Source organism: Leptonychotes weddellii, chromosome 1 (genome assembly GCF_054177405.1).
Source record: "Leptonychotes weddellii isolate Sample4059 chromosome 1, ASM5417740v2, whole genome shotgun sequence".
NCBI classification, from domain to species: Eukaryota; Metazoa; Chordata; class Mammalia; order Carnivora; family Phocidae; genus Leptonychotes; species Leptonychotes weddellii.
Window position 1 is genome coordinate 119,687,461 of NC_138369.1, and position 26,274 is coordinate 119,713,734.

At 41.9% G+C, this 26,274-nt stretch overlaps 1 protein-coding gene across 10 annotated transcripts in view; it reads left to right on the forward strand.

The window, feature by feature from the left end:
* Positions 1 to 26,274, forward strand: part of MAP3K13 (mitogen-activated protein kinase kinase kinase 13) — a 168,100-nt gene that overhangs the window by 131,158 nt on the left and 10,668 nt on the right. For all 10 annotated transcript variants that reach the window (XM_081830893.1, XM_081830913.1, XM_081830905.1 and 7 more), the window contains 9 exons: positions 35 to 218; positions 4,486 to 4,677; positions 8,442 to 8,600; positions 10,541 to 10,699; positions 11,138 to 11,246; positions 17,511 to 17,620; positions 18,397 to 18,513; positions 19,213 to 19,350; positions 23,008 to 23,794. In XM_081830893.1, the coding sequence (XP_081687019.1) occupies positions 35 to 218; positions 4,486 to 4,677; positions 8,442 to 8,600; positions 10,541 to 10,699; positions 11,138 to 11,246; positions 17,511 to 17,620; positions 18,397 to 18,513; positions 19,213 to 19,350; positions 23,008 to 23,794 (1,955 nt within the window). The remainder of the gene's footprint in view (positions 1 to 34; positions 219 to 4,485; positions 4,678 to 8,441; positions 8,601 to 10,540; positions 10,700 to 11,137; positions 11,247 to 17,510; positions 17,621 to 18,396; positions 18,514 to 19,212; positions 19,351 to 23,007; positions 23,795 to 26,274) is intronic.

Sequence of the window (26,274 nt, forward strand, 5' to 3'; positions counted from 1 at the left end):
TCTCCCTAAGTTTGTTTCTCGCTTGTGTGCCTAGATACTTGGGAGGTGCCGTTTGAGGAGATCTCAGAGCTGCAGTGGCTGGGTAGTGGAGCCCAAGGAGCTGTCTTCTTGGGCAAGTTCCGAGCGGAGGAGGTGGCCATCAAGAAAGTGAGAGAACAGAATGAGACGGATATCAAGCATTTGAGGAAGTTGAAGCACCCTAACATCATCGCTTTCAAGTAGGTCAAGGCTTTCTTTTTTTTTTTTTTTTTAGAAATAGATTTTCTTTCTCCCAATATCTACATATGAGTTCCTGCTTTGAAAGACATATGGAAAATACTCTATAGACTTAGTACTGGGCTAGGTATTTTGGGAGGGCACCAAAGAATGATTAAATGAAGGTCCTGTCTTTAAGAATCGTATAATCTGGTAGTTCTTTTTGCCAGAGCACACCCTTCTCGGAAAGGATATACATGGGACAGAGAGGGAGCGATGGATTCTTACCAAGCAATCATATCTGATGAATCAACCTCATTCATCAATGGGATGATGGAGGTCACTCTGAGATAACCTGCCCATCCGAAAATTCAGTTAAGAAAACAAAGCTGATATCTGAAGTGATCATAGAACAATTAGTCCCTGTGTAACAGAGAGGAATTTTTTTATTAGTTTCTATTAGCCTCCCTTCTTAAATATGAATTTGTAGTAAGAGGCACCTTCAGAGTGTTTCTCCCTGCCCCGGTTTTGCTAGATCCCTTTTCAAGTAATGCCAAACACTCAGCTTTCTAAGTCTAATGACACTGGAATACTGATGAGAGTAAGTTATATGCTATGTTCATTCCACAATATGAACGTATCTTTCTAGTTCAGACTGTTATTTTCATAATACTGGCGGGGATCACTAGCAAAAGGGGAGGCACAAAGGTACATTTGTGGCAGTCCCCAAACCTGACAGTGCTGAGCTCTAAATATGTGTAATCTCTTCTGCCTGTACCCTTCCCTTGAGGTCCCTCTCTTGCTGGGCTTTAAATTCTGCCCTAGCCTGAAACAAATGAATAATGAGTGGCTTTACAGGAGGGAAGGTGAAGAACAGGAAAGCTAGTCTTCAGGTGGAATGACAGTTTAGAAACTAGAGCTTCTTGATACGTTTGGCATATACGTATTTCAGTCCTGGAAAATAGTATGACTGATGAGGCTACCACTAAAAGGGGAATAATTTACAAATTCCCCTTCCCAAAACTAAGAGGAACTTCTCCCAGCCCCCAAGAGGGATCCTCTCTCGATAAAACTCTCATTGTAAAGGTAAACATGTCATGGGATCATTTTTCATTGGAATCACATCCCTAAAGTAAGGAATAGAAATCTTGGGGACAGGTTTTGTAGAATGGGTTTAAATGAGTATTGATGTTGAGTTTTGATTCCCTTTATGGAAAGGGAAAGAGATGTGGAAAGGAGAGAAGCATTCAGCTGGGATACTAAATGAAGTGCTTGGACGTATCTCCTTGTGGAAGGGACATGCATACAGTGGGCATAGGAGAGAGCTTCGGTTGCCCTCTTGATCCCCATCCTTTGTTGTGCTGTTAGGGCCAGGAGGATGTGAGACGAAAATGAAATGCTATAGAGACTAATTATACTCTTTCCAAAGATGATACATTTCAAAAGACAGCAGAAGGATTATTTTTAAGCAGACAGACTCTCAGAGACTCACTTCTTTCCTTCATTTTACTTCACTGAGAAAATCATCCTTTCTAGCATCCTACATCCTAAATGGAAGGAAGGGCCTTTCATTTAACTTCGGTTTAATGAAACTTTCAAGCTTCAATCACTAGGACGCTGAGTTTGAGACACAGAATATTCTACAGATTAGCGTGGCTTCTTGGCCTCCTGATGTGGGCTGGGCTGTCTGTCCCAGGTACGAGGGCTTACCACCAGGATGTCCTGGCAGAAATGTGTCCCAAGAGTATGGGTGTGAGAAGCTTTATTTTTCCTTCCTTCCTTTTGCTTTTTCCTCTTTCCTTTTTCCTTGCAACCTGTTCCATACCTCACTCTTCTGACCCTCCTACCTACGTGTGCAGTTTTCCGCATTTTGGACGAGTACGGCCATGCCAATGCCCCACTTTTTAGGCTGAAGATGCTCAAATAGTCTTTACCTCTACATGGAAACCAATAGTGAGACGGTGTCCCGGGTTCATTACACCATGCTCTTGAGGCTTTGGGCAGTGTGGTGTGTGCAGTCATCTGTGCCATGAGTTGCTTGGCCATTGAGTCATTCAGGACCGTCTGGAAGATACGAGGCATGATTAGATTTGAGTGTGTCTCTCTGGATGCTGATTGCTGTGCTTACAGCTTCCTTTGAAGTAAGAACCGTGTACAGAAGGGGAAGTGAAAGAAGAGAATTCTGTATTTTCTTTGTCCAATTTTTTGAAAGCAATCTTTTAGGAAGACCTAATCTGACTGTTCCTAATGGAATTGGGTGCCAAGGGGAAGAAAAGGTGGCAATTAGAAGTGATTAGAGAGCTGCTATTTATAGCTACTAAGAAGCCTTGTCATAGTACAGGGTTGATGGAATGATTGCCTCTCATCAGTCAAGAAAGATGGAAAGTACATAACATATCACTGTTACCCCTTTCTCTCTGTTTGCAACAAGTTAAAACAGGGTTAAATAGAATGCTGAGTAGCTTCAAACAAATATTTATTTTGATATTCTTAAGCACATTACATTATTCCTGCCTATTCTTTGTTTTTCTGTAATGAAAATTAAATTGTCTGATTATAGTTGTGGTCTATCTGTGCTCCGCCAAGTGCTCCTAAAAGTCAAGTAACAGAAACTTGAAAAAAATTTTTCATTAGAAATGAAGATGAGAATTCTGGGTAGCTTAGAAAATGATCGGAGAGTAGTAGAAATAGCTCTGTGGCATTTGACAGGCATATCATGGCAGGGAAAATGAAGACTAATTTTACTTCTTCATAACCTGCTGTTGTTACAGGACTTTCCCATGGTCTCAAGCTATGCCCTCTTCATTCCCTCATCACTTACAGCCGCGTAAGAGAGAAGACATGAGTTGGTAGCTGGCTGAGGACTTTAGCTGGGCATCTTGTAGATAAAATACCCTCAACTCCTCTAGAAAGTTTTGAAAGAAGGCGTACATACTATTAAGAGGTGGGATACCGAGAATTGTATATGATAATTGTTCTCTTTTCTCATCTTCAGAACAAAAGTGTGAAGTAGAGTTAATTATCACTTTTCTAAGGTAACATTGATATAGGAATCCCCAATATGCTTGTGTATACAGAAGTTACAAAGCACAAAGGGAGGGCAGTATAGCATAGTGTGTAGAAAAAGTATAGGCTTTGAAGTTAGACTGGATTTGAATCTAAGCTCTGTCACAGGTGTATCATCTAGGGCAGGTCACCGTAGGTGTATCCTCTAGAGCAGGTCACCGTAGGTGTATCATCTAGGGCAGGTCACTTTCCCTCTCTGAACCTTACCCGTAGAAATGGAAGAGGGCGTATGTGTTGCACAATGGTTTGGGGCAGATTAACTCAGACAATTACATAAACAGGGAACATTCCTGACAAATAGAAGTTCTTCCATGCTAGTTCCCCTCTTCCTACCCCGTGCACCTGCACATGTTTGTGCAAAGGGTCAGCAGCGAAGAAAGCTAAGGTGAAGTTAAGAAATATTTGTCAAGGACTTGCTGTGAACTTCTAGACCTTAAGGTAGAAAGAAAAGAAATTGAAGACCTTTCCCTTCCAGGAGCCAATGATCTGTATGGGGAGAGGAAATTTGCATATAAAAAAAACGAATGGCTCCCGGGTAGCATAAGAATTTAGAGAAAGATCTTCTTGGACTGGAATCATCAGGAAAGGCTTTGTGGAAGATGTAGGAATTGATGGAAATATAGGCCACATAGAAATAGGTTACATTGTATGATATTGTTTTTAGTCTAAGCAGAAATGTTTTTCCAAAGACTATATAATATAGAAAATTGACTCTTTTTTTGGTCCTCAGACTAGTTATCTTAAATTTGACTAATTTAAAATTCAACAATTAATAGTAAAAATAGCAGTATTTTATTTGAATTCTCTCTTTCTGTACCCTGTATATAAAACCTTCTATTTAATTTTAAAAGGAAGATATTTCAGTTACTCTTAACAATCTAACACAATGCAGCGCCTGGCCTACACAAGTCTCAGGAAATGTGCTCTTTGTCCCAGAATGGAATGGCCCCACGGAAAAGCACTGGATCCAGCACAACATAGGGATAATCTGGAATGAGCAAAAGGAACTAAAATTGTCCATATGCATAATAGAGAAGCTTGCAGACTAGAGGGGCTTTAATGGTAATTGAAGAATTGGGAAAGATTATGCCTTTTAAAAATAATATGGACAGAGAACTGGTCTTAATCGTTAAATGTATTAAATATTCTTAAAATATAAATATGTATACAGGTACGTTTGTATGTATGTGTGAATTTATAAACATATTTGTGTTTTCTTGAAAGGGGCGTTTGTACTCAGGCCCCCTGTTACTGCATCATCATGGAATACTGTGCCCACGGACAACTCTATGAGGTTTTGCGAGCCGGCAGGAAGATCACACCTCGATTGCTAGTGGACTGGTCCACGGGAATTGCAAGTGGAATGAATTATTTGCACCTCCATAAAATTATTCATCGTGATCTCAAATCACCTAAGTGAGTTTGGGAGCTGATTTTTCGGACATTTTGTTTTATTGCTTTGAAATAAGGGAATTTTTATCAAGCACGGTTGTTTTCAGACATCATACTTTCTCGGTTGAGTTTAAATTGGCACAGTGGGTAATTCTCTTTGCATGTTTTCTGGATTCTTGTTGACCAACTGACCTATGTGGCAGATAGCTCCAAGCACCTGACACTAGTTTTCCCTTTGTGTTGCTTTTTAACTGTGCAGCTGTGAAACAAGATTCATTACTAACTGAAGTATTCACTCTCCATCATCCCAGATACTTAATGCCAAACTTTCCCACCTGAAGGCTTGATTTGTTGTGTTAAAAACTGAGTTTCAGAAATGTAGCCAATAGGATAAAAATGGATGAATAAGGGGCGCCTGGGTGGCTCAGTTGGTTAAGCGACTGCCTTCGGCTCAGGTCATGATCCTGGAGTCCCGGGATCGAGTCCCGCATCCGGCTCCCTGCTCGGCAGGGAGTCTGCTTCTCCCTCTGACCCTCCTCCTCTCATGCTCTCTGTCTCTCATTCTCTCTCTCTCTCAAATAAATAAATAAAATCTTTAAAATAAAATAACAATTTGCTTAAAAAAAATGGATGAATAAGAGACTGAGGCAAAGAGAAAATAAGAACATTAGAACTAAAGCTTGCTCACAAAAGGTATGCCACAAGATTCTGTACAGTTGGTAGAGGTGGACTGTAGATTTGGCTCTGACCTTCCTAGAGTCTAAGCAAAGAAGGAAATAAATAGTCACAAGGTTCACAGTGTCCATAAGATGATATAAACTGGCTATTTAAGAGAAGCAGTGTTGTTTCTAGTGATCTGTTTTCAAAATGATTCTTTGGCTGTCAATAACCACTTTAAGAGGAGTGTTTATTCATTTCCCCAGACCATATCAAGGGAAGAAAGGAATTGATAAAATGGTGTATGTCATCGTAGCTCCTGTTTTTAAACTTTTTTTTTTTGTATTATTTCTCATCACATTTTGGTTTAGAGAAGCAGAGAGGAATTAGCCTTTTTTCAAAAACATGTCTGCGTAGTGCTTTCATGGTTTATGGTATTTTTTTAAAATATCCATTATCACATCTGGTTTGATGTTGGCAAAAATTGTGTGGGGGTAGTTGCAACAAGTATCATTCTTCTTATTTTATATAAGAAACACGGGGGACACCTGGGTGGCTCAGTCGGTTAAGCGTCCGACTCTTGATTTTGGCTCAGGTCGTGATTTTGGCTCAGGTCGTGATCTTGGGGTTGTGAGCGGGGCTGGAGCCTGCTTGTGATTCTCTCTCTTCCTCTGCCCCACTCCCCCCTTCTCCATTTCTAAAAAAGAAAGAAAAGAAAAAGAAAAATGAGGGCTCAGAGCCCAAAGTCATGGAGCTAGGACTTGAGCCCAGAACTTTTAGACCTAAAGCCCCAGCCTGCATCCTCCTCACCATGTGAAAGTGAGGGATTCACAATGATTTCTGCCTCCTGTCCATGGAAGATACAAATCAGTCCTTGATTATAAACTTCAAAGCAGCTCTTGCTTATCACCCTCGTTCTCTGCAGTGCTTATCATAGTCGTTAGCTCCCTGAACAGCCCCCTCCTTGCTTTACTTGCAAATAAACTTTATTATAGTCTTTATTCCATCTGCTCACATTCTTACACAACCTGTTGGTTTTGTCATCCACTACATACACACAAAGGACACAAAATACTTGCCAAAGGCCTCTTTGAATGGTCTCCTTCTTAACCACCTTGTTCCCCTTGAGAATTAACTGTAGAGGAAGAAGTCAGGAAGTTTTAGAATGTATAAAATCACATGCTACTTTCTTTAACTCCTGTCATTTACAGATTAGGGTAATAAGTTACCCAATAAGACTTTCCCTCTGTTATCAGTACTCCCTTGAACTTCCGGCAGCCTTGGCCTCTTTGGGTTTCAAACTAACTTTGAGAAGACAAAGATCAGTCTGCCTTGCTTTAAAGAGAGATTTCATTACCCGCATTAAATCTTAGGCTGTGTGACCCCAGCTTTGTCTCAGAGAAGACTTTACACAAGTTCTAACCTCATGTGCCCTGTAGTCTCTCCCCATGTCCATTCCTTCTTGCCATAGCAGGAAGTCTCGTAGTGACCTGGGCACCTGGGTGGCTCAGTCATTAAGCGTCTGCCTTCGGCTCAGGTCATGATCCCAGGGTCCTGGGATCGAGCCCCACATCGGGCTCCCTGCTCGGCAGGAAGTCTGCTTCTCCCTCTCCCACTCCCCCTGCTTGTGTTCCCTCTCTCGCTGTGTCTCTCTCTGTCAAATAAATAAATAAAATAAAATGTCTAACCCAACACTTGTCACATCTTTAAAAAAAAAAAAAGTCTCATAGTGAGCAGCACAAAAGAGGCCGAAGAGGAAGCTTCTAGTGTTTTTCTTTCTAGGGGCTTATCACCTTTTCTGACTTTCAGGGTAAATGATACCATCAGCTCTGAAACTATGTCAGATATCCCATGATATTTAAATCCATATGCATTTTCACCATGACTAACACCATTAAATCCAAATTTCCAAAGTATGTAAATTTTACATATCAGGTGCAAAACTAGGGGTCGGTTGTGAATGAAGGTATTCTAAAGCAGTTGTAAGCAGAGCCATTTGGTAACTAGAGAGCCGTGTGAAACTGGCATGGAGAGGGACAAATGTGAAGTCCCAGGTTCAGAGAAGGGAGGAGAGAGACTGAGAAGTTTTCTGTTTTCTAGCCACCTCAATTCTGATACCTTGAATATCAAGCTTTTTTCTTATTAGGAATAAGTCTCTAGATCATTAAGCCTCTGAAACGTAACTCATTAACATTCTAAAGTTCTAAACAGGTTATTTCAAGTGAATTCAGTCTAGTTTGTAAGTATACTAATATTTTGAATTAGACCGGTACCAGATGTATTCATCTTTAATGCTAGAAAAGCAATTTCCCCCAGGTCACATTTCAGATAAATACCATAAAAAGGCAAACATGACTTGTGTGGAATCTACTTAAGCCTAAATTTATTCCAGCTTTTCCTTATCAACATTGGTGGAATCCCAGCATACTTATTAGCCTTTTAATGTAAAAATCCCTAGTGTCATGGTGCTATGTGTGATTTTAGTTGGCCATCATTTAAACAGTGTTTTAAAAGAAGTGTTTTTCTTAGTGGTTTGTCTGAGACTGGCAAGGTGGAAACCAATATTTATTGAGCATGGGTGTTTTACATCTCTTCTTTTAATTCAAGTGAAAATTCCATGAAGCCATTATTATAGCCCATAATTCCTTAGCAAAAACTCTTGGAGGATTTCAGAAAGGCAACATAGTGCATTACCTCACACACCAAGCAAAGTCTAGGACAGCACTCTATAATGAGCCACAGATGAATAAAATGAGTTTGCTTGATATAGATGAGAAAATATTTATACACCGTGTTCAGAGTTTTCTGCATGCTTGAATCGTGGGTAAGATCACTGGGACCTGAGTTGTCTCCATCTTACGATGAGAAAGCTGGCTTAGAAGAATCAGGTAGCTTGGCAGAGGTCACAAAGTTAGCGAGCGGTGGAGGCTGGATGAGACCAGGGGGAGCTGTGCTGTGTGGCGACCCGTGTGTGAGTGATGCTCTGTCTAGCATGTAGCTAATGCCCCGGGGATATTGGAACTCACAGGCCGAAATCTACAAGGTAGGAGGCAGCACACAAAGTTGCCAATTACAGTCATGATTTGTACTAGTACTAATGATCTGGGTGTTCTCTTTATTTCTTTTTAAAGTGTTTTGGTGACTCACACAGATGCGGTAAAGATTTCAGATTTTGGCACATCTAAGGAACTCAGTGACAAAAGTACCAAGATGTCCTTCGCCGGCACGGTTGCATGGATGGCACCAGAGGTGATACGGAACGAACCTGTCTCTGAAAAAGTCGATATATGGTGAGCGGCGCCATCGTCCTGACAAGAAAGCCTTTCCCACTCCACTGTATGAGTCCTTTCCTCCTCCAACACTTCTGCTTTCCCAAAGTATTCTTTAGTGTTACTCACTGCTGGTTGATTTCAGGCTCCTATTGTCTGAGGTACTACCCAGCGTCATGATGAGTGTGGAGAGAAGGATTGGAAGGGGAATTAGGGTGAATGTCTATTTAGTAAATCATCAGTTTGGGAGACCTTCACAGAATATGCTGAACTTTCTGGAAAATGGGAAGTTTACTTCAAATAAGCATTTGGCATAAAAGTCTTCGGGAAATATGTTACCTAATTCTTACCTTCTTAAATAAAATACATTAAACAAAGTTTACCTAGTCTTGGTGCCTCAGACCATCACTGAGTGTATCAGTGATGCAGTTTGCTGTGATACGGTTATGTGCTTTAGAGCTATTTGAAGCGTATAATAGGGCTGTTTGCCCTTTTTGTAAACATCCCGTATGAGCTATGCTTTTTTATTTTTTGGCCTTTTAAAAATCTTTATCAGCTTTTCCTTTGAGATTACGAATCTTTACTATTAATAGTATATTTCCCTGTAGTCACTTTTCTCCCATCCTTAAAACCGGCTACAAATGACTTTTAGGCTTAAAACCAAAATAATAGCATGTGTTAAAATTACATGTAACACCAGAGTAAGTAAGATAAAGTGGAAATGTGGGATCATTTGTAATTTGGGTAATTATCACCAACATGTCCTCCTTTGGGATTATACCAGTTATGTTCCCAACAGAAATGGTTAAGTGTCTTCTCAGTTTCACCAACAAAATGTGCTAACTTCCTGGATTTTTGCCAACCATCTAGGTAACACATGGTGTCTTGGGTGCAGCTTTAATGTGCATTCCCCTTCTTATAACTTATAAGTTAGGTTGTACGTTTTTTCATATATTTACAAACCATTGGTAATTTCTTATTTGTGAGCTATTCTGATCCTTTGCTAAGCTCTCTGATCTTGATTCTCATCAATTTATAAGAGCATTTTATATATTAAGGAGATTAGCCTTCTGTGTGTATGAATTATGGATACTTTTCACATTTTGTTATTTTGTTTATGGTGGAGTTCTTTCTCCATGCTAGGTTTTTTTTTAAAAATGCAATTTAACTGATCAGTGTCTCCGTTTGTGGCTTCTGGATTTCATAATTAGAAAGCTTTCACCACTCTAAGATTAGTAAAAAGAAAAAAAATTTCCCATGTATTCTTTCAGGGGTTTATGGTTTCATTTTTTCTTTTCACATTTGAATTTTTGATTCATTTGGAATGTATCTTGATGTAAGATGAGCGATAGATTTAATTTTACCCTCAGCTGTTCCAACAGCATTTACTGACTAGTCAGTGTTCCTGCACTGGTTTGGGATATCCCTTCTATCATATATTCAAGTCCTATATGTATTTGGCCTATTTATGGATTTCTGTTCCCTTCCATTAGTCTGGCTGTCTATTCACACACCAGAGTTAATTACCGAAGCCATATGATATGTCTTTTTTTTTTTAAGATTTTATTTATTTATTTGCTAGAGAGAGAGAGCATAGGCGAGAGAGAGTGAGCGAGAGTACAAGCAGGGGGAGCTGCAGGCAGAGGGAGAAGCAGGCTCCCTGCTGAGCAAGGAGCCCGATGCGGGACTCGATCCCAGGACCCTGGGATCATGACCTGAGCTGAAAGCAGCCGCTTCCTTCACCCAGGCGTCCCGCCTTATGATATGTCTTAATATCAAGCAGTGTTGATTATCCCTCACTGAGTTTCTTTTCCAGAGTTTTCCTGGCTGTTTCTGTTCTTCTTATGGCGGTATTAGAATTTTGAAACTGGGTATATATTTGATTAAACATGAATAAAGAACTAAAATACCAACCAGTCTTTCTGCACTGTCTTTGGTACCTGTTCCTGGTACTACTGTAGGTCTTTCGGAGTGGTGCTTTGGGAGCTGCTGACAGGAGAGATTCCTTACAAAGATGTAGACTCTTCGGCCATTATTTGGGGTGTTGGAAGCAATAGCCTACACCTTCCAGTTCCTTCCACTTGCCCTGATGGATTCAAAATCCTTATGAAACAGACGTGGTAAGAAATCTCTTTCTCCTAAGATTCTCTTTTACCTTCTTCCTCAAAACCACGTTTAAAATTTCTCTGAAACCACAGGGAAGTCTCCGATATGGATTTGGAGCGAATCACCTGGTTAAAGCCTGGCAGACTTGGAGTTATTGATAAATAAAGAACTTGGTATATCCTGAAACAGTAGGCCTTATTAAATGATAGCTATTATGACTTTACTAGTCCTAAGGGACTGTTATTATCAAACAGGCCACTGATCCTAGAGATTTCCATTTTATCATTACAGGTATCTCCTGATTACGTTTTCCTTTTGCTCTTCAGCATGTGCACAAGGCCTGAGGTATAGCCATGCGTGGAGCCAAAAATGTTTTCGATAAAGTAGAATAAAATCTTTATCCTCCCGGACACAACCTCAGCAACGCACAAGCTGTCTTTTCTAACTTGTAGGCAGAGTAAACCTCGCAACCGGCCTTCTTTCCGGCAGACTCTCATGCATTTAGACATCGCCTCTGCAGACGTTCTTGCTACCCCACAAGAAACCTACTTCAAGTCTCAGGTAAGTCTGGAAGCTCTCCTCCGGTGTACTGAACACGCAGCCGGGGAACTCGTGGTGAAAAAGAGGAACGCTTAGAACCATTCTGATTCTCGTAGCAATTCTAGAGCTCTAGCCGGTGTGAAGCAATGGCTGGGACACCTCACACATGGGAAATTTTGGAGTTTTTTAAACACTTAAGATATATCATTATCTCATTTGAAAGGAACATGTGTCAGAATGTCATCCTCAGGGTAGTGAAATTGTTGAAGAGAAAAGAGAAATATACTTGAATTAGAATTACTGCTGACCAGGGCGCCTGGCTGGCTCAGTTAGAAGAGCATGAGACTCTTGATCTCGGGGTTGTGAGTTCAAGCCCCATGTTGGGTGTAGAGATTACTTAAATTAAAAAAAAAAAAAGACTTAAAAAAAAGTTACTGCCAACCTTCATGAAAGGGTTGCTTCCCTTGTTCCCTTGAAGGAGAAAAATCTAAAGTATGGTGGAGGGAAGTTAAGGACCAGAGAGCCCAGGATAGAATTAGGCCCAGAGAGAACATTTCCCCTAACTCTGTGTGTCACCTATTAGCACCAGGTAAAATGTAATTTAATGTACCTGTTAGCCTTTACTGTCTTACAGACCATTCCAGACTTATGGCTTAAAATATTCAGATAAACTCCTTGAGAACTATTAACACTATTGCCTATCTATTCAAATACGTGTAAGTCTGGGGCACGGGAAAAGCAATCTGTCCAATCTCTGTGTTCGTGTTCAGAAAAAGACTTAGGCCCTTTTGTGAAATGAAAGAGAATAGTGAGTACTTTCTAGGGAATCTTTCAAACTTTAGGATACGGTTGCAACTACAGCTTTGCTTCCTTTCCCATAAAAGTATGCACACCCCAGTTTGGAAAAGCAGTTTTTGGTGAGAGTACTAAGTCACAAGCCATTGAGACAGTATAACTGTGTACTTGGAAAACTTCAAACTGGAAACCGCTTTTACTTGAATGCTCCCAGAATGTCACTCCTGAAGCCAGCGCCACATCTTCTGAGTGCCCACCGTGTGCAAAGCACTGCATAGTGCGGCTAAGTGCCCACATCCAGTACCCTCATTTGTACAACTCACGTTTACCAATACGTGCGGCAGTAAGATTGAACTCAGAAAAGTTTCTTTTGCAGCAAGAATATGAAGTGGAGAGGAAGTGGAAGGAGAGGAAGGGGAAGACATTATACTGGGCATCTTTTAATATTAATTCTTCCACATGTTTCTCCCAACATAAAATTTTACCTCTCCTTAAATAGCCCCAAATCTGCTATGCGTGCCAGTTCCTAGGATTATTTCAGGTACTTACAAGCTGGTTTGTCTCTGGGTCTGAAATTCAGACCCTCTCTGGCTACTGATAAAGTTTTTATGAACTAGCTACTGAAGTACTAAGAAAAGCAACAGACGTGAGTCTACCCCTTGTCCTACGATCTTGGATAAGTCACTAAAATCTCTAAACCTCAGCGTACGCATCAAAAAAACCATGAAGATTATCGTGTCTTCTCTTCCTTATGGGGTTTTAGCTAGCACCAAATGAGAAGATAAAAATGCAGCTGTATTGGAAACTAAAGAACTGCTCGATTGTAAGATGTTATTCACTGCCCGCGAAGCTACAGAAATGAAGCCTCCTTTGGGTTGTTACATTCTGGTGAACTCCTGAGATGGACAAGGTGGCAGCTGGGGGACTCCTCTCCACGGTGCTTTGACTCGATGCCACTCGGATGGGGACAGAGCTGACTATTTAGCACCTGGTTTTGCTAGTCTGCAGTCTCATACCTGAGGCTTCCTCTCCCCCTGCCTGCTGACAGAGCCCGGTCCACATCCTGTCCGTGGTTGGAAGCCACGGGTCTCCACTTTCCACCAAAACTGTCATCAGGAGTACTGCCAGGAGCCCAGCTGACTCCTTCCGCTGTTTCTCAGCAGCTTCTATAGCACAGATGAACACAGCAGCCGATTCCACTACAGTATTCCATTCTGCCAAAGCTGCTTCTCATTCCTACACAGTAACCTATTTCTCCTGGTATTCAACTGCATTTGCTATCAGTCTTTTTCTTTCTTTTTTTTTTTTTTTTGTGAGCTCTACACCCAATGTGGAGCTTGAACTCACAACCCTGGATCGAGAGCCGCATGCTGTGCTGACCGAGCCAGCCAGGCACCCCAGCACTGGATATCAGTTGTTAGAAAACATTTCATTGGGGTCCCAGATCCCCATTGCTAGGTGGGCCTTGTGCCCTGCTTCTAAGCCCTTCCCCCACACTCTGCTTTGCACCAGTCTGGTTCCCTTTTGAGTACCACTGCGACCACCCAGAAATTCAGAGGCTGGGAATTGCAGACACACAAAGTTCATTATAGGGACAAACTGTACTCCTTAAAAGTAATCTCATCATGGGGCCCCTGACTGGTTCAGTTGGAAGGGCATACAACTCTTGAACTCGGGGTCATGAGTTTGAGCCCTACATGGGGTAGAGAGATTACTTAAATACATTTTTAAAACTTAAAAAAAAAAACAAAAACCAATTTCATCACGAGCAAGTAGGTCCTTAGGTAGAGGCTGGGCACTCACCCAGGAAGGGAGTAAAGAGGATTCCTGTGCCAGTCAAGAGTTGGACTTGATGACCTCTTGAGTCTTTTCTGACTCAGAATCTCTGATTTCCTGCTACTTAGCCCCGCAACATCCTGCTTCTCTATTCCTGCAGCTAGGCTGGAACTGGCTCCACTTCTTTTTTTCCTTTTTAAAAAATTGCGGTAAAAATAATGCAAAATTTTCCATTTTAACCATTTTGAAGTGTACAGTTCAGTGACGTTAATTAAATTGACAACATTGTGAAACTGTCACCACTATTTCCAAAAGTTTTCATCACCCCACTAAGCAGTCATTTCCCATTCCCTCCTCCCCTTGGCCCCTGGTAATCTCTGTTCTACTTTCTGTCTCTCTGAATTTACCTGTTCAATCTACTGATTGAATAACTGGAAGGCTGGAGAAGACGAAAACCTTTTAAATGGGATGGCCTTTCCCAGACCTTATCTAGGACATGAAAAGGATCCCACTAATGGTAAAAACCCAAGTTTCACTGGATTTTTCCCTTACCTGCTTCCCCGGGACTTGAATACCTTGTGAAGCACCCCCTACTCCCTCCCTTGACCCCTTCACGTGCATTTGGAGGGAATCCCCAGTGAAGAGTGGGGATCTCAGTAACCTCATAGTAACATCTGCTCTGCTTCTCACTGACTGGCCTGACACAGCAGTCTCCTGCTGGTGTCTGCGAGGTATTACCTTGTGGGTTAGCTCAGTTTTCTGCTACAAGACCATAGGCCCAGCTGGCATCCATTGGATGCCACCATATCCCAAGGCACTGCCTCACCCATCAGGAGCTGCCATTTCCTCCTGTAACTGAAGCTCTGGACTCCTCAAGATTCCAAAGCTGCACATTGTTCTATTTACACAATGGACTCTTCCAATTTCGCTGTTGAGTTGCACTTGGTTAAAGGTAACAGAGCAGGGCTGGTTATGGCCCAGTGTTTTACAGATATTTTAATGAAACACTGGGAAATGCTCCTCCACTCCTATGATGGTGGCTTTGTTACAGGTCAGGTTCATGCAGGATTTCTCCTTTCTCTTGTGCCACATTTTCTCTCAGAGGCACCTCAGTCTCTGTGCAAACTGGCTTCCGGCCTACCCATCTTCCATTTCTTCAGATATGCCCAGACATGTCTGAACTGAAGATTAAGTGCAAATTGGGGCTCCTATTATGTAAAGATTCTAAGCATGATGGAACTCCAAAATTAACCTCTTCCAGTAACACCATAGCTTTGGGGGAAATACATTATGAATCAGGACCTGGGGTTTTCCCACACATCCTGTTCCCTCTTCATGGTGGTGGTGGGGGGGACTTCTTTTTGAAAATCTACTTTTTTAATAGGTTTCAATATTCAGTCTTCAAAAGGTTCTCTTTATTTCCATTCCCATAAACTAGATATTAGGAGGTTTATTTCCTCGAGATTTTCAAGAATTAAAAAAAAAAAAAAAAAGAAATCTGTTCTGTGACCGCTGATTCCTGACCACCAGAGGGAGATATTCCTTTTCCTGGTCCTTTCTTTAGGTATTGTACTGGTGTCCACAGATATGTTTTTGCATAAAAGAGGACACTTTAAGGCCCAAACCTGGCCCCCTCCCCTACCTTTTTTTGGTCTAACAACTCTTGATTGTCAGTCTTAGGCTTCTTAAAGCTCAGGTATTCTTCCTTCAGACTTTGATCTGATGATTGCAAGAACAGCATTACTGGAGGCTCAACCAAACTTGCATTCATTGCTTAATACTGTCAAAGACTGTTACCAAACAATGGGCAGCGCATTCTGGATCTGAGTTTCTGATGACCTTCACTTTCTGATGACCTTTACTTTCTGACGACCTTTACTTTCTGATGACGTTGTTTGGCAGGTTTGGTCCCAAAAGTCAACTGACTGACAGAAATCTTTCTCCAATGGTCAGTCTATATATATATATATATATATATATGAAGATCTAGCATATTATAAGCAGATAAGCAGGATGATCACTTTCTAAATAATTACAATATAATTTCCTTTATAAAAGTAAATGAGAGGGGTGCCTGGGTGGCTCAGTTGGTTAGGCGTCTGCCTTCGGCTCAGGTCTTGATCCCAGGGTCCTGGGATCCAGCCCCACGTCAGGCTCCCTGCTCAGCAGGGAGTCTGCTTCTCCCTCTCCCTTCTACTCCCCCTGCTTATGCTCTCTCTCTCTGTCAAAAAATAAATAAAATCCTAAAAAAAAAAAAAAAAGTAAATGATAAACAGCAAATTTGGGGAGAAACCTTCTGTAATTTCACAATTACTTAAGCATGACTTCTTCCATGATCTAGAGAAATCATTTTAAACATGAATCTCAAGGTAATAGAATAGCTCCAGAGGAAGAATATTTAGAGGCATTTAGTTATACATTTAGCCTTTACTGGAAATTATCTTAATCTCATTAGCTTCTTGTGATTGTAATTTATATGTAATTTGAGGAGACTTCTCCTTTAGCTGTTTTCTAGAAACTGTAGACTATATTCCAGCAGAGGTTTTTCTAACCCCTAAAATTTAGATAAAATTGGCTTGGAATTCCACGCCTTGTGGAAATCCCAGTGTCCTAACATAGTCTGTGAATTCCTGGGAGATTTATAATTTCATGGCCACTCTCACTCTGCCTTCCTAAAATTTTTGGGCCCCATCCCTGCCATTTTGTGGTTGTTCCTTTATCTTTATCCTGTCATTGACCCAAACATGAAGTTCAGCACCTTTTCTTGATGTCTAAAAAAAACAAAACACTCATCCAAAGTCAAGGTGAATGTCAGAGACTTTACTAAAGTTTTTGGAAATTGGAAGAGGCTTACATTTTGAATAACTGAAATCACATATTTGGTATTCATCCCCATTCTAAAAATTTTGTCGAACTACTACATTGTTTAGCCATACCTTTTCTCCTCCTCTTTCTCTTTTCCTGTTCTTTCCCTCACTCCCCAATTCCTGTAGAATTCCCTACGTTTTTATTCCCGAGTCCTGCTGTTCATGCCCTGTGTTTCTACTCCAAATATTTTCTCAAGATATTTTCTTTTTTTCATTTTAAGATTTTATTTATTCATGAGACACAGAGAGAGAAAGGCAGGCAGAGGTAGAGGGAAAGGCAGACTCCCCGCAGAGCAGGGAGCCTGATGTGGGGCTCGATCCCAGGACCCCGGGATCATGACCTGAGCCAAAGGCAGATGCTTAACCGACTGAGCCACCAGGCACCCCAAGATATTTTCATAAACAAAACCTAAGAGAAATTCTGGTGCCAATTAAACACGATCATATTCTCATTGGCACGTACTTATACCAGATGGTGAGAAGAGCTCTCTTTTTGGCCAGGCCATCTCAGCCATCATCTTCACTTAAAACTGAGCTCTCTTGTTCCAGAGGTGATGGCCAGTATGCCGGCTGTGATATTTCTGGTGGCCAGTATGGCAAGGAAACTGGAAAAGAGATGGCATCCCATGTTGGACTAAATACAGAAAATGAGGTCATGGTGTGGGGGGGGGGTGCAGATACAGGGGCATGAGCTATTTTGCTATCAACTAATATTTACTGAACGTTTATTCTGTAAGGCTCTTCAGTAAAAACATGTAGGGGAATACCATCCTGCACCTGACCCTATGGTTTTATCAGGGGCTGAAACTCCTCGAGTACTAACAAATTCTATTTTGTCCTCACCCAGGCTGAATGGAGAGAAGAGGTGAAAAAACACTTTGAGAAGATCAAAAGTGAGGGAACTTGTATACACCGATTAGATGAAGAACTGATTCGGAGGCGCAGAGAAGAGCTCAGGTGGGCTGCTCTCTCCTCCACCTCGACTCATCCCTAGATCTGCAGATACTGGCAGGAACTCGCTTTGTGAATCACCATTTCACCTTCTACACACCTTTCACCTCTGCTACTTCCTGTTAATTCTCTTTAAAAGTTGCCCCCAAAGTGAGCCCTCCTTTGTCCCACTGTCCCATCCACTCCCTGTAACTTTGTTATCCTCCTTTAATATATCTCTGCAGCCAGCGCTCCTGGAGCTATGCTCTTTCTTCATTCGGTGCCTGTCCTAGGTGATGTGGAAGGCAGCGCTTTATAAGATGTAGTTCCTGGTCTCAAGATGCTTATGACTGATTGAGGGGTACAAAATGTAGCCATAGGTAACCATCGTATTAGGCAGGATCTGTGCCGTAGATAAGTACAGGGCCAGGGGGTCAGCCTTAATTGCATGTTTCCATGAACATGAATATATTATACTGTATTCTTATTAAGGTATTGTCAATGCTACCCAGACAAAGGCTACACATTATACACAAATCACAATCTGATTTTTATCTGTGCCTCCCTCTGGCTATTCTGTATGGCTGGATGTGGCCCCTAAGGATAAACCAAGGGAAAGCTTGGTTTCCCATCTCCCACTCCATCTTGTCCGAGTCATTACATCAGACAAGGGATCCTTAAATTCAGACAGCCCTCAGACAAATGCTTTTGAGAGAAACCATCCTGGTTCTTATTTCATTAGAACTGTTCTTTGTTCTCCCCCAGGGTAGTCAGCTTCGCTGATCCTCTCTTTTCTTTGATAGGCATGCTCTGGATATTCGTGAACACTATGAGAGAAAACTTGAGCGGGCTAATAATTTATACATGGAACTGAGTGCTATCATGCTGCAGCTAGAAATGCGGGAGAAGGAGCTCATTAAGTATGTATCCAGACTTCTGTCTGTTGTTCCTGAGTCGGGTCTATCAATCAGCCCAAATACTGTTCCACCATGTTGCTACTACTCAAACCTAAAATGGCAGATACTTTATTCACTCACCCAGCATTCCTTAAGGGATGTGCTGTGCCCAGGTCCCTTCCTCGGTGAAGTTTCAGTTGGGTGGAGTTGCTGTAGAGTTTGTTATAGAGGAATGAGCATTTGACCGACATTTGCAACTTCACCCTGCCAAAGGGCTCCAGGAAGGGAGTCCTCATCTCAAGAAATCTCAAGAAGAGCTTGGTGTGGATGAGGGGGAGCCTTTTGCCCCCTGGGGAAATAAGGTGGCTGAGGAAAGTGGTTTAAGGGATTCTTGACAATGACAGGAGACCCCGGTCGGTGGTCCCGACCAAAACAATAACTGAAACTAAGTAGGTCTTCTACTGTGTCTCTCATGAGGTATGTTGGGGGAGGGAAGGTCAGCCCCTGAGTGCACCAGAGAGTGGAAGAGCACAGTGAAGTCAGATTAGTTGAATTGAGCATCTTTTTTTTTTCCTTTTAACCTGAATTGTAGTGTTGTTATTCAAATAGTGTGTATCTGTTAAGGGTGACCAGAATCTGTGAGTGGAATTAGCCTGTGAAAACTTCCTGCCCATCTTTTCTGTCTGCAGTGACTGAGCTGTGGCTCTTCCTTTCATTCTGCAGGCGTGAGCAAGCAGTGGAAAAGAAGTATCCTGGAACCTACAAACGACACCCCGTCCGTCCAATAATCCACCCCAATGCCATGGAGAAACTCATGAAGAGGAAAGGCACGCCTCATAAATCAGGGATGCAGACCAAACGGTGAGACATCTGTGCCAACCTGACATTCAGAGAAATGGGAAAATATCCCCCAAAATACATTATCCCGTGATGGTGTGTCCACTCTGTAGCTCATCACGGGCACCCTTGCCTCTAGATAAAACAGCGTAGGCAAGTGAGAGGATGTGTCATGAACTCTAGGAATCTAGTTTTTACTCTCTGAGACGTACATATTTATTGTCTTAGCATGGCATAGGGAAAAGAGAAATAAACTGAGGGCCAGGCAGACGTGGATTCAAATCCCAGCTCTGCCTATTATTACAAGCTGTATGATGTGGGCCATGTCACTTGACCTCTTTCAGCCCCATGGGTAAAATGGCATAATGATCACACATGAGATTTCTTTTTCTCCTTTTGACTCCTAGTGCACAGAATTGGGTGAATCATAATTCTTGTTTTATGCGACATTGATCCACGTGTGTCCCACTTTTCCTTACTCATTTAGTTAGTTCTTTTTAATAATGTAATAAGTGCCTGTAAATCCACTGCCAAAAAACAAAAGCAGGGGCTTTGATAATTACCTGTACCTAACCATGTAGGGCCCCTCATTGTATTCCTGCATGGGATTTCTGTGAAGTTTAAATAAGAGAAATGTGAAATCACCTTACAAATCACAGGTGCTAAAAAATGAGTTTTTGAATAGTTAAAAAAAAAAAAAAAGGAAGATTGCCCTTTCCTTTACAATGCATTTTCCTTATACTAGTTTAATATTAGAATGCTCTTCCAGTCAGTTTTTATTACCAGGCTCTACTAGATGCCCATTCCTCCCAAATAGTGGAGAGTGGATTCTATTCTAGCCAAGTTAATGTAAAGGAAAGAAATGTCCCTAAAACCTGGGGTGTAGACCCAATGGTCTACTGCAAAATGCAGTAAGAATAAAGGTAATGACAAAATGCAAACAAAGAATGTATTTTAAGGCTTCCAGAATGGCAGCCATACTACCAAAGCATGACTGATATAAATCTAAACTACTAAAGAGTAATTACATGGATTAATTCCAGTTTTGCTTTTACTTCCCACCCCTGATCACCTTCTAGTTAAGTTCTGAGAAATTGCAGATGGCACCTGGCAAAACCCTCTGAGGATCCCAACACCTCTTTCTTCTAATGTCTTAATTGGAGACTGAGTTCACCTGCTTGCTCCTCCCTGCGTTCTGCTACAGTTAAAACTAAGAGCTTTGGAGGAGAAAATAGTACTGTTTCATTTTTCAAAATGTGAGCTCATGTTGACTTTTACTGTTGGCTGTGAGGAATATGTTTGGGAGAGTTTGCCATCACCAGCAGATGCATAGTGGACAAGCTGACTGAACTCATGCAGGAAGACAACCTGGAATGGGTCTTTGAGCTGCAAAGAGTTCTGCTCTCAGTTGATTGGCCCCTGGAGGATGTCAGTTACAGATTATTTGGACAGTCCAGTGATTAAGTCAGAAGTCCAGTGACCTGGGAGGAGATCAGAGAGGGAAAACCATCCCCCATCCTTTGGCCTAGGTGTAAATGTGGGTTCAGCTGGGGACTAAAAAGAAGAGAATCAGACTCAATTATGGATCCACAAAGCCTGTTACAAGTGAGTGTAATCTAATACAATGGTCTAAATACTCATAATAAGGAGAGGCTTGGAATGGGGCAAGAACTATTCCTTAATGTCAAAAGACTTGAGTGCCAGTTAGGAGTTCTGCCATTTACTTCCTTTGTGATGGACACAAGCCAATTAACCTCTCGGATCCCTCAGTGCCTTTATCTGTAAAATGAATATTGGAAAAATGAATAGTAGGAAATGAGTGTTTTATATACTGTAAAGTGCTTTGTCAACTGTGAAGTGCTGTATCATTGTTATTCTGTGATTTTTGCACTGCCAGGTTCAATAAAAGCAGCCTTCACCTGACTTAGGACACTTTCACCGCAAGCCCCTTCTAGATCCCACCATAGCTAGTCGCTGTGTAAGTAGATGCCCGTAACTGGGCCTCAGAGGGCTCTCTTGCCTCAATAAAAGCCCCAGGACCTCCTCAGTCCACAGACTTTCTGTGGCACAAGGTGGCCAGCTGACCACAGAACTGTGAACCTGAGACAGGAAGATGCTCGCAGCAGCATAATACTCTGCCCACCTTGTCATATACCAGATTTACCTGGGACTTCTGTGCTAAGACAAGCCTTTAACTGTTCTCCCAAAAAAAGAAGGAAAACACATCTCCTACAGCCTGATGCTGGCTCATTTCCTATTCACATGTGGTCCTCATTTCAGCATCACGTGAGAGTGTGTTAGAAATGCAGACTCTTGGGCCCCATCTTAGACCTGACGGACTCAACCGTTTTAATAAGCCCCGAGTGCTTTGTCGGCACCTTTAACCTTGTCCTCTGAATCTCCAATAAGCCAGTCTGGGGATTAGGAGAGACTTCTCGTCTGGATTCTGCTGGTAATGCACTGTGAGACCATGAGCCACCTTGGGTTTCGGTTTCCTCATCACATAAGGTAGAGGTGGGACTGTATCTGTGGTTTTCAAGCAAGGTCTGGGACACCCTAGGGCTTGCAGAGAGATGTCAGGGATTATTGCAGAAGTCGAGAGGACAAGGACGGGGAGCCCAGCAAGGCGGGGCTTCTGCTCTCCCCACCCCAAACTGTCCCACTATATCTGGGGCAGGGGCAGGGGGGGGACTATGAGATATAATCGACAAATTATATTAGTTTGGGGTGTACAACATAACCACTCAATATACATATATATTATGAAACAATTACCACGATAAAAGTCTAGTTAACATCCATTCATCACCACAAATAGTTTTATATATTTTTTCTTGTGATAAGAACTTTTGAGATGTCTTAGAGACGTTCACATATACCACGTGGTACAGCTGACTCTTGAACAACACAGGTTTGAGCTTCACAGTTCCACTGACATGTGAATTTTTTGCAATACAGTACCATAAATGTATTTTCTCTTCTGATTTTCTTAACATTTCCTTTTCTCCAGCTTACTTTAAGAATACAGAATATAATACATATAATATACAAAATATGTATTAATCGACTGTTTATGTTACCAATAAGGCAGCTGGTCAACAGTAGGCTATTTTTAAGTTTTTTTTAGAGTCAAAAGTTATACCTGGATTTTTGACCAAGATTATACTTGGTCCAAGTATAATCCAAGTTATACTTGGATCTTTTATCCAAGGGGCAACTGTACTATTAGCTATAGTCTCCAGGCTGTACATTACATCCCTGGACTTAGATATTTTATAACTGGAAGTTTATACCTTTTGACCCTCTTCCTTCATTTCCCCCATTCCCCCACCCCCCACTTCTGGCAACCACCGATCTGTTCTCTTACTATATCTATTTTATATACTGAGTTTCTCATAATTCATTCAGCTAGTGAGGCACAGAATAAAATCCAGAAGGAATGAAGGAACTATAGGTGGACATCTAGGTTGTTTCTAATTTTCTGCTATTTTAAACTATAGTATATAACATAACGTCTTGGAAACACACATCTTCATGCGCATCTGTCATCTCCGTCAGATAAATCTCTGCATACGTGCCTCCTGTTTCAAGGGGTGTGTGTATTTTAAGGTTTGGGTTACATTTCCCCCAACTTGAATGTGTTTTCATCTGTTTAAAATGAAATCTTTCCTTCCCTCCCAGGCCAGATCTGCTGAGATCTGAAGGTATCCCCAGTGTGGAGGTGGCTCCCGCTGCTTCCCCTTTGTCCGGAAGTCCCAAAATGTCCACCTCAAGCAGCAAGAGCCGCTACCGGAGCAAACCACGCCACCGCCGAGGGAATAGCAGAGGCAGCCATGGTGACTTCGCAGGGATCTTGAAAAACCAGCCAGCGCAGGAAAATTCACCGCATCCCACTTATGTACACCACACTCCGTCCCAGTACCCTTCTCCCCATCACCATCATCCTCCACAGCGGCAGTACCAGCAAGCCCCTCCTGCCGTGTCTCAGAGTCACCATCCCAGACTCAATATGCACGGACAGGACATTGCGACCTGCGCCAACAACCTGAGATATTTTGGCCCAGCAGCAGCCCTGCGGAGCCCACTCAGCAACCATGCTCAAAGACAGATGCCTGGCTCCAGCCCTGATCTCATCTCCACGGCCATGGCAGCAGATTGCTGGAGAAGCTCTGAGCCCGACGAGGGCCCAGCCGGCCCCTGGGGCTGTTGTCAGGCTGAGCCTTATGAGCCCTGCCTCCAGTGCAGGCCAGAACAGTGTGGGTCCCTAGACATACCCTCTGCTGAGCCAGTGGGGAGGAGCCCTGACCTTTTCAAGTCACCAGCACACAATCCCCTCTCGGAAGATGCCCAAGGTTCCGAGGAAATGGAAGAAAATGAATTCAAAGGCTGTAGGTCTGCATCATCCCTTGGCATCCCTCATCACATCACCCCCCCAATGCTACCTCGAAACACAAGGCCCCTGCAAAAGGTAAGCTGTAATGACAGCCTCAGCACGGGATGTCAGAGCCCGTCATGTTGTGCGCATTAGAAAACCTGCATCGTGCGTCTATTTTGTAAAAGGAAGAGATGACGAAAGCAGGAACAGAGGTTTCTTTGACTTTCAATAATCTCTTGCCCCACTGCTTAAGGGATAGATTAGAGACTGTGCTTTAGGAACTACTGAACCAGAGGACCGATTCAAAGGTATCTAATTTAGAAATAGATAAATAACCATATGCTAAGGATATGTAATCAAAACTAGAACTACCCTAGCCTAGTCCTGATGGATGTTGCAAGAAGGAAGGATCCCATTATAAAACAAGTTTGAAAAACATAGTATTCTCTGTCCCCTCTTGGAGATTCCTAGTGCACATCGACAAATCCTAGGCTTTAAAAAATCATATGGTTCCTTGTTTAATCCAGCATTTCCCTCACCTATTTGGCCGTAATGGCTTTAAAAATAACATCTATTAATATCCCATGGAATTAGCTTTCTTCACAATGTGTTTTGGATGGGTGCCTGGCTGGCTCACTCGGCAGAGCATGTGACTCTCGAGCTTGGGGTCATGAGTTCAAGCCCCACGTTGGGTGTGGAGCTTACTTAAGAAAAAAAAAAAGATTTTTAAAAACCAATATATTTTGGAAAACACTGCCTTTATGAATAACCATCATGACCCAGTGAGGTCTCGACCACTGAAACCTGTTCCTCTCCTCCTCACCCACTGGCTGCCTAGGGTTTATGAGCTTGGAGGCAATCTACCATAGTGAACCTGGCAGCCACAGAGATCTGAGTTCAAAGCAAGGCTCTTCCACTTAGAATCTCTGTGAACATTGGTGTCCTTGTCTATAAATGGGGTGCATAGTGGACCCTGCCTCATTGGTTGATGTGAAGATTAAGTGAGTTAATACATATAAAGCACTTAGAACAGGACCTGGCATGTAACAACCTTCCAAAAATGTTAGCTCATCTTGCTAATGAGTTAAAAATAAGATTATGTATGAAAAGTGTTTAGTACAGCGCAAACACCCACTCAGTTCTCAGCATTGCTTCATCTCGTCAGCATTCATCAGGAGTGCAGTTGAAGGAATGAAAGGGTCTAAAATGTAAATTAGTATGTTTCAGTCAACTAGACATTTAAAAGAAGTTGACGTACCTGTCAGGATGGCTAGAATCAAAAAGACAAGAAATAACAAGTTGGAGAGGATGTGGAGAAAAGGGAACTCGTGTGCACTGTTGGTGGGAATGCAAACTGGTGCAGCCACTGTGGAAAACAGTATGGAGGTTCCACAAAAAATTAAAAATAGAAATACCATGTGATCCAGTAATTTCACTTCTGGGTATTTACCCAAAGAAAACAAAATAACTAATTAGGAAAAATATATGCACCTCTGTGTTTATTACAGTATTGTTTACAATGGCCAAGATATGGAAATAACCATCAATGGATGAATGGATAAAGAAGATGTGGGGTGTGTGTGTGTGTGTGTGTGTGTGTGTGTGTATACATACATTCATATATATATACAATGGGATATACTCATCCATAAAAAAGAATGAAATCTTGCCATTCATGACAACATGGATGGACCTATAGGGTATTATGCTAAGCAAAGTAAGAAAAAGACCAGTACCATATCATTCACTTACAGGTGGAATCTAAAAAAAACAAAACAAATGAACAAACACAAAGACCCAGAAATAGATTCATAAATATGAAAAATAGATTAGTAGTTGCCAAAGGGGAGGAGGGTGGGGGAATGGGTGAAATAGGTAAAGGGGATTAAGAGGTTCAAACTCCCAGTTACAAAATAACTCACAAGGGGTGAAGAGTAAAGCATAGGGAATATAGTCAATAATGTTGTAATAACTGTGTAAGGTAACAGATGATAACTGTATTTATTTTGGCAAGCAGAGAATTATACAATTGTTGAATCACTACATTACACACCTGAAACTAATATAATACTGTAAATCAACTATACTTCAATTTAAAAAAAAAAGTTGAGGCTCAGAGCTACTGTCTCAGAACTGTATTTCTTCCCCCACATACAGTGCTGCTGCTGACAAAGCATTCCCAGAGATTAAATTGTGTTTTGGGTGGTGAATTTGGGTTAATCTGTTCTCTGCTCCCCCACCCCTATATGGCCAGTAACGTGTATTTTTTTGGTAACAACTTTATTGAGATATAACTCACGTATCATAAAGTTCTCCCGTTAAATGTACCACTCAGTTCTTTTATTCAGTTACGCAGTCATCACCAATTTTAGAATATTTTCATCATCCTAAAAAGAAACCCTGTACCCTTTAGCAGTTATCCCAGTCCGCTCTCGAGGAACATGTATCTTTGAACCATTCTGATGCCATTTTGATGTCTGTGGGCTGGCAGGCCAGGGAGCACACACCCTATACATTTGGCCTCGTTGGAAAAGTACTCCCACAAGGCAATTCAACTTCTCTTGACCGAGATC